Here is a 9,250-nt window from a genome sequence, read left to right on the forward strand (position 1 = left end):
AAAAAAATCATCCATCAAAAGGTGTTCTAGAACATATCTTTTTTGTTTAATTATTATTTTGTTTGGTCTGACTTCTCTATGCGTGGAATTGGATGTGATGGATTAAGATGACAAAACTTTAAATCTAAATTTTCTTGAGAAGAGAAAAAATTGCACAAAAATAGAACATTTCTTAGTCATACTCAATTTTTTTCTTGATGACAAGTATGCTAATTTACGAAAAAAAAATATATCAATTTTCATATAATTTACACAAAATTGTGGTAGATTGATTTATTATTTAAGTGAAAATTTACCCAAAATCTTCAAAATCACTAACATACCGTTAATTGATTTGGGTCATTTTATTTTTAGTATTCATGATTAATTAATTTCATTGTTTTAGTGAAGACCTTTTCTTTAGGATTTAAGGGAATGCTATCCTCGTGATACCTTTCTAATAAGTAACTTAACCCTTAGATTTGAACTTGGTTTTCATTCTTTAAAAAAGTTGTGCCAAGGTTTTATTCTTATTTTATTTTCTCTTTTAAAAATAAACAAAAATAAGTGTCAATTCTAATTTTCAAAAATTAGTTTTTCATCGATAAAAACAAATTTTGTCATTGAATGGAATGAAAAATGAGGGTTCACACGATTATGTTTTGGAGTTAAAATAGACTGTTATAGAAAAGGTTGACATTCTATTTCATAACACATTAAAATAGGCTTTTCTAGAAAACGATGGACATTATATTTCACAACACCCCATTTTTTAATCACATTATTGCCGTCTTTTTTTTTAATTTAAGTTTACATTGCAACTTCATCCTACAATTATAGTTTTGCGACATGATGAAAATGCAAATTCTTAGACAAGGTGATAATTAAGTAATGGTTAGAAGAAGAACGAAAATATAAAAAATGTTATAAAAGTATTGAGTTGGAATTTGGGAAGCACTAAAAGATTTTAATTTAACCTAAAAGTTAAAGTATTGTGCATACCATATATGCATAATAGGGAGAAGGGAAGCATCAAAGCATCTTTCCATTTTTTTATTTTTTTTTTAAACCTCAAAGTGTGCAAATTTAAAGACAAAGTCTTGACTTTTAGAGAACTTTGAAATTGGAGCTTGCCTGCCTGGAGCCATGTGTGGAGGGATTTTATAATGGTCTGGATTAATTTCTAATAATTAGTAGTACTTTTCTCTTAAAAATTTTTACCACATTTCAAGTTATTCTTATCATAGCATTTGATTGGTGTTTCTTCTAAAAGAATTTTTTATTATTTAATATTATCAAAAATATTTTTCTAATTTATATCTAAATATTCTTCTTTTTTTTTTTTTTTTTTTTTTTTTATCAAAATGTTATTTTTCTTTTATAAAAAAAGATACTAATAAAAACACACAAGTTAAAAAATGCATCTATCAAAATCACCACAAGCCCACCAGCTTTGAATTATTTCCCCAATTAATAAAAAAATAAAAAATAAAAAACACACACATGCACATGTGGTTCATATTTCAAGTATAGCTTGTGCCCCAAGAAATTAAGGATACAGCATATGCAGGAGGTGCAGCTAATTTAATTAACATTAATTTCAGGGTTTAGTAGGGTTGGCAGTCTCCACTTACTGCCTATGATTCATGCAATATGACATAGCTCAGCTTCCAACCCATCTTCTTTTTTCTCCCTTTTCCATAAATTACTTTATTATTAATATTATTTTGTGTGATGGATTGGCACTTTAAGCCAGTGGTGAGGTCAAACTACTGAGTTTTTTCACACCTGCTGCTTTGACAATAAGATTTTGGTACACCCTTTGGGTGCCAAAGAGGACCAAACAAGGGGAAAATGTGTCACACTTCCTTTATTTTCTTTGCCACACTAATCTTTTTCTTTTTCATTTTTTAATTTATGGGAAGACAGGAACTCAGGGAGTCAGGGGAAGGAGGAGCATGTGCCCCTACTTGTTTGTTTGTATCAAGGGAAATCATCACAACTACATAAAATTAAAATAATAAAGGAGATGCACATGCAAAATAATCAATATTTTTACAAATCAAAAGCAATAAAATATAAATAATATTTAATTTCTTTAATTTTAGGAAATTGTGTTTGTTTTCCTTAGTTTTAGATTATTCAATGGTGGTGTTCACACCCATGAAGCACTTTTGAAGGTTTGGGAGTCTTTGTCCTCATAACCTACTGAACTTAGCGGGACTTTGCCATGAGTAGAATTCCAGCAGAGTAATCATGTGTTTAAGTTATCAAAATCATGACGATTAATCTTCTACAGACAAAATTTTATAGTAAACAAGCAAACAAGAATGAATAAATTAGCCTAGTCTCAACCAGTAACACTAAAAACTTCACTAACATATTGCTTTTGCAGAAACCATTGTAGTTTCCACTACTGGCCCTTAAGCCTATTGGAAGAACAGGAACTCAATAATCTCCATCCGCTTTTCCCTTATTCATCAAGATTAATACTAGGATAAAGTCAGTACAGAATGTGCAATAGAATCACGTTACCCTGCATCTGAAAGGATTCCAATCTTCCGGCCTTTGCTGTGTGTGCGTAGAATGCAATAGCTTTGATGCCACCAGACTACCCTGAAATCAAAATGCCCATTTTTAAGTTCAACCATATTGAATGAATTCCAACCTCTGCAAACCAAAACTGGTAGGATACACTGTAAAAGTTTCATTAAACATGATATAGCTTTCTAACTTAAAAAATGAGTTTTTAGCTTCTAACAACCACTTCAAACAAGTCTCAAACATATTAAGTCCATTTTATTGATTGAATAAATATCCATAGCATTGAAGAGAACAAGTACCAAAATCTTCCAGCTTCAGCTTCAGTAATTTGTGATATAAACCTAACATAGAGATTTAAGATCATTCAATGCCTTTTTAAATTGTCTGGATTGCAACCTCTAACATAATTCAAGACAAAAGAAAAATAGCTGGGTCCTCCAACACTCTGAAGGCAAAATAGCTAACCAAAACAAAGAATAAAAACCAAAACAGAGGTTCTGCACCTTTCTGCCACTCCATATCATTTCACCAAGCAGATCTTAATAACAGACGCTGATCCAATACGATGAAGTGCCACAACTGCATCTCCAGCCTTGCACAGCCCCCTCTCTGTTGCCGACTTCAGGGCAGCATCCAGGATCACCTCCGTGGATTCTGCATCAGTGGCCTTTGCAGAGCCTTCTGCCAGTAATGGAATCAAGCCCCTGTATATCAGGCTGTGCCTTGCTGGGGTCTCATCACTGATGATCCAATCAAATGAGTCTGTCGTTAAAACTGGCACAATCACAGATAGGATTGGAACAGCTGGCCTGTACTTGGCAACCAACTTGGCTGTAGTCCCACCACGAGTCATCACAACGATGAGCTTTGCCTTAGCCTTGTTAGCGGTTCTAACAGCTGAGGATGCAAGGCTCTCCAATGGGCTCATTGGAAGAGGAGTTGACCTGATCCTCTCCTTGAAGATAGCTCCATAGTCAAGGGAGGATTCTGCCTCAATACAAATTCGAGCCATGATCTTCACTGCAAGCTCTGGGTAAGCCCCAGCTGCACTCTCTCCACTGAGCATGACACAATCAGTCCCATCAAGAACAGCATTAGCTACATCCGTTGCTTCAGCACGAGTTGGCCGGGGAGATTTGATCATGGATTCAAGCATCTGAGTGGCAGTAACTACTGGCTTGCCTACCAGGTTACACTTGTATATCATCATTTTCTGTGCCAGGAAGATCTTCTCCACTGGGATCTCCATTCCGAGATCACCTCGGGCAACCATGAAGGAGTCAGTCTCACGTAATATTTCATCGAAGTTGATAACACCCTCTTGGTTCTCAACCTGAAAATTTTCAGCTCAACAAAGAAAAAAACATATCATTCAGTGACCAAGAAATGCAAAACACTCCTTGAAGAACCACAGAAACTCAGTAATTTCTCATGAAAGGGGACAGTCAAGCCAAAGAGCCTCCCATCACCATCAAAAGGGAAAAATAATCACCCCCCAACTTCATAAAAATTAATGAAACCCTCCTGATCTCAAGCAGGAAATTTTTGGCCCAACAAGAACAAAAGATGTCATTATGTGACCAAAAAATACAAAACACTCATTGAGGAACCACACAAGCTAAGGAATTCCTCAAAAAAATGTATAACCAAACCAAACAACCCCACAAATGAAAAAAGGAAAGAAGGAAAAAAACACCCCCAGCAAGAACATTTCACACTCCTTGATGGTTAATCTGCACTATACCCACAAGCTATGGAATAAGATGCCACACTAGCAAAAAGCTGCCTGCTTCTTTAAAAGGTAAAGCAGGCTTTTAATTGAAAATTACTCTCTACACGAGTCATATTTTTGCTGATGGATGCAACTATTATTGGAGGCTGGAAAAGCAATGTGCTGTGGACTGATCATTCAACTTAATCTCAAAATGAGACCAGCAATTTATTTATAGGACCTCAAATTAAGCCCTGAAGTTTAAAATCATTTGTATAATTGCACCTTAACCTTCACCCTAATTCCAAGAAGATGGTAGGTTGCACTCCCTTTGTTTGGATGGTTGACCATTTTTACAGTTTATTAAATGATAAAACCCCCTCCCCTGAAACACCTATTTTAATGTATGCTGCAATGTGCAAACTCATGTACCAGTCCTTTTTTTTCTTTTTTTTTTCTCCTTTCTTCTTTCTCAATGTCTACGAAACAGAACATTGAAAGTGATCCACATACCTTTGACATTAACTGTATACGCTTAGCATGGGATCCGAGCACCTTACGAACATGGACAAGATCCGAGCCCTTACGCACGAATGAAAGAGCAATCATATCGATTTTGTTGGGAACACCCCATTCCAGAATATCTTCCTTATCCTTCTCAGTTAGTGTTGGAAGATCCACCACAACACCAGGAAGATTGACATTCTTTCTCTCTCCTAGAAGTGCAGTGTTCTCACATCGGCATCTCACTGTTCCAGCAGCTGGATCGCAAGACAAGACAGTGAGAGTGATGGTGCCATCCGCACACAAAATGGTATTTCCAGGCTTCAAATCAACAGGCAGCTTTTTGTAGCTCATGGAGATCATCTCCTGATCCCCCTTGATGCTGTAGTCAGTAGTAATGATGATTTCCTCGCCTTCCTTAAGTTGAATAGGTTTTCCATCCTTTAGGAAACCAGTTCGAATTTCAGGCCCCTGAAAGAAAAAGAGGATTAAAAATGCATGGGACAACTGCTGTTACTTATAATCAGTAAAAATAGTTCAAGAAGATTCCATTAATATATCTTTGAGCGTGAGTGCATGGAAGTGAGAGAGAATTCATTATAGAAATGACTATGCAGCTATGAAAAGAATTTGATGGAAAAAAAGAGAGAGATTCCAAAAGAACTCAATGAATATAGCTTTGCATGTGAATGTGTCTGTGTTTAAGACAGAGAGAGCATATAAAGTAACAGCTATGCAAATATAATGATGAGAATTGTATAGCAAAACCTAACATTATAGAAATGACTAGGCAACCATGAAGACAAGTCAACAGCAAAAACTAACTCTTTCTTAAAAAAAAAAATCCATGCAAAAGATTGAAATCATCTCAAGTATGCATGTACATCAAATGGAAACAACTATGCATGGATAAGAGTGAGTTGACCCTCCACTTACTTAGGGATGCTGTTAGGTGCTCCTTTCAAATCTGTGGCAGCTTAGGATGGAGTTGAGAAGAGATTTCGTAGGAGATTGACTATGTGGAAACGTCAATATATCTCTAAGGGTGGGAGAATCACCTTGATTCGAAGCTCTAGCTTGCCTATTTACTTTATGTCTATTCTCCACTTGCCAAGGGTGGTCAAATTGAAGCTAGAGCAGATTCAAAGGAATTTTTTGTGGGGAGAAGGGGCCCTAGAGCAAAGACCTCATTTAGTAACTGGACAACAATTTGTCTTGATAAAAGAAAAGGGGGTTTGAGGGTTAAGAGGTTAAGAGTCTTTCTACGCTCAACAAGGCTCTCCTATGCAAATAGAGCTGGTGCTTTGCGAATGAGAGAGGGGCCTTATAGAATCAAGTAATAAGGGGGAAGTATAGGGAAGAACGAGGTGGTTGGTGCTCTTGGGATGTAAGAGAGGGGTATGGTGTAGGGTTGTAGAAAACAATTAGAAAGCTTTGGCACATCGTTAGTAGTAGACTTTCCTTTGTGGTGGGCAATGGCCAGAAGAAGATTTTTTGGAAGAATAAATGGTGTGAGTCTACTCCTTTGTGCATTTCTTTCCCCTTTTCATTTGCCCTAGCTGATCCCAAAGAGGCTTGGGTGAAGGATGTTTGAACTGGTTTAGAAGGTAAGGGGAGTTGGAGTCCTCATTTAATTAAGCCTTCTAATGACTGGGAGATGGATGAGGTGTAAGGCCTTCTGTTACGCTTGTGTGTGAAGAGAGTGATCTTGGAGGAGGAGGATAGGGTGTGGTGGATGGAAACGAAGAATTGAATTTTTTCGATAAAGTCTCTTTACAAAGTCTTAGAGTTGGACTCATCGATTTTTTTTCCCAAAAAAAATCATTTGGAACTCTTGTGTGCAGCCAAAAGTGAACTTTTTAGCATGGGAGGCAACATGGGGCAAAGCTTTAACTTTGGACCAAATTAAGAAGAGGCGATGGGCTTTAGCAAATAGATGCTATTTTTGTCAGGTGCATGAGGAATCCATAGACCATCTACTTCTTCATTGTGAAAAGACAAGGGCTTTGTGGGAGATGTTCTTCACTCTTTTTGGAGTGTCTTGGGTGTTTCCTTCTTCAATTAGGGAAACCCTCTTGGGTTGGAATGGACCCTTTGTGGGTAAAAAGCGCAAGACAATTTGGAGAGCCGACCCTTTATGCATTTTCTGGACAGTTTGGAAGGTAAGGAATATAATCTCCTTTGAAGATGATATGTTGTCCATCCCAAGGCTAAAAGCTTTTTTTGTTTACTGACTATGGTTGGAGACTAAAATGTTTATACAAGACAGTCTTTCAACCTTATTTGATTTCATTGATTGGGTGGGTTCCCATTGAAGGAAGGGTTGTTTTTTGTATATCCTTTTGGACAGTTTTTTGTTTCAAGTTGTTTGGGGGTGAGTGTTTCCTTTTCCTTCCTGTACATCTTGGGTCACTACTCTAGCGCCTCTTTGTAATACATTATTTTTCCTTACTTAACCAAAAAAAAAAACCTATCATGAAAATTTGGTAGCAAAGCCCAACATTATCGAAACAACTATGCAACTACAAAAACAATTTGATTGCAAAACTTCTCTTTCTAAAAAAAAAAAAATCGATGCAACTAATTGCAAACTTTCTCATATGCATATAGGGTACATCTACAGAAAAATCCAATTGGTATAAGTAGGAATGTATGGATATGCATCAACATCAACTATCAATAGTTGTTCTATTGTGGCCTAGAAGTGTCTAGAGAGTGTCATAAAAAAAAGGAGTATTTCTTCCCATAAAGAGGCATAGAGCTCCATAGTAGCAGTGGAGCTTCTATAAGGATCAGCGCATGTTTACAAATTTTTGCATCCTTCATCTGCTATGTAAAAAAGTCTCCACCTCACATACAAATTTAAGTCCAGTACTCACATTGTCAGAAAATTTAAGGAAGTTTCAACCAGTGCCCATGACAACAACACCTAGAACACAGCTGTCACTGGACTCTGCTCATTTTGGGTATTGTGGCAACCATTAGAAAGAAACTCCTTTTCTGAACTATCCATGTGAACTATAGGAATTTCATACAAGTGAAAGGCATATAGCTCCTCAATAGTAGTTTTGCTTTCACTGAGATTATCATCACTACACACCCAACATTCTCCAATCTATTATTTCTAAAAGACTCCAACCAGATATAAATATTAGCATCTTTTAGTTCATTTCCGCCAATGCACAAAATTGAAGCCAGTATTCGAATTCCCACTAAGGACAACCTGGAGGACAATAGATTACCGAAATCTTCCTGCAGTACAAAGAAACCAATTCTTTTATGGATCTAAACATCCAAAACCTAACTGAATGTGAACATTGTTTTTGTCCTTCCTCTTCAAAAACTTACAAGCCATTTTCACCCTATGATTTGTGTAAGGAACCTTTTGGTGTTTCATACCAGATGATCTATCAAGAAAATTCAACCAAAATCAGTTTTCAGGTAGTGTTTCCAGTATCAAACAGAGCAGGATTTCAAAACCTTCCAGAGAATTTGATGGCCCTGAATCCTCCTCATTCTCCAAATATCCTCCAATCAATAAATCAATTTTGGAAAAAAAAAGAAAAAAAGAAAAAAAAAACTACAACACAAACAACAAGTTCCTAAATCCGATTCATCTAAAACAGATATCATAAAATAAAATTTCAAAGATTAAGCGAAGAGAGCAAAGAGTTAAATAGTGGACCTTAGTGTCGAGCATGACAGCACAGAGGATCTGAGTATTTTGCATAGCGATCCTGAGATTATTCAAAGTCTCCTGATGATACTCATGAGTCCCGTGGGAGAAATTAAACCTGGCAACATTCATCCCAGCCCTCAAAAGCTTCTCCACCATCGGAACTGACCGAGACGCCGGTCCCAGCGTGCACACGATCTTCGTCTTCGGAATACGCCCATCGTTGGGAAGCTCCTTGAGTATCCCCTCGATGTCTATATTCGCCATCGCACCACAGCAAGCTCTATCCCAAACAAAGGTGAGATGGGTGTGCTCTCTAATGACTATATATATATATACAGGAGCGTGAGTTTTTTATATTTTCAATCTGTGGGCGAAGCCATACATACTTTTCACAAACGTGTTTGCTTAGGTTGTTTTTCTAAAGCAAACCCGCACAGGAGATGCACAATTTGCCCTTTATTTAGTCACACTAGAAAGCGATGGAAAAAGTTGGTAGCCTGGTACACTTAGGTCTTTGTCCAAACTGTGGGTCCAATAGAATTTGAAAAACATGGTCAGTGTTCCAGGGTCGTCCCTTGGTTTGCTAGACGGCGGCAGACTGCCAAGAAAGCTGCTCATTGGATATTAATTTTTTCCTTTTTTTTAAATCAATCCCTTCCCTTTTTTTTTTAATTATGAAATTAATTAATTTGGAAATGTTATGGACACATTCTTAAAAATAATATAACACATGTACGAAACTTTTAGGATAGATGTGGTTGATGCGATAAAATAGGATATGTATATCATATTATTATATAGGAAATACATATTTTAAAATATGATTTTAGATA

General features: G+C 36.6%; 1 protein-coding gene across 2 annotated transcripts; it reads right to left on the reverse strand.

Annotated features, from left to right (window-relative positions):
* Window positions 1-2,379: 2,379 nt before the first annotated feature.
* Window positions 2,380-8,778, reverse strand: LOC117924003 (pyruvate kinase, cytosolic isozyme). 2 transcript variants are annotated; one of them, XM_034842544.1, is made up of 4 exons: window positions 8,424-8,778; window positions 4,748-5,209; window positions 3,027-3,856; window positions 2,380-2,595 (listed from the first exon to the last, which is right to left on the reverse strand). In XM_034842544.1, the coding sequence occupies exons 1-3, from the start codon at window positions 8,679-8,681 to the stop codon at window positions 3,044-3,046; spliced, it is 1,533 nt and encodes a 510-aa protein (XP_034698435.1). In that variant the 5' UTR covers window positions 8,682-8,778; the 3' UTR covers window positions 2,380-2,595; window positions 3,027-3,043. The 2 variants fall into 2 exon arrangements, with proteins under 2 accessions (XP_034698435.1, XP_034698434.1); XM_034842543.1 differs by lacking the exon at window positions 2,380-2,595 and having other exon boundaries at window positions 2,747-3,856; window positions 8,424-8,776.
* Between the last annotated feature and the right edge of the window lie 472 nt (window positions 8,779-9,250).

This window comes from Vitis riparia, chromosome 10 (assembly GCF_004353265.1).
Source record: "Vitis riparia cultivar Riparia Gloire de Montpellier isolate 1030 chromosome 10, EGFV_Vit.rip_1.0, whole genome shotgun sequence".
In the NCBI taxonomy this organism is placed as follows: domain Eukaryota; kingdom Viridiplantae; phylum Streptophyta; class Magnoliopsida; order Vitales; family Vitaceae; genus Vitis; species Vitis riparia.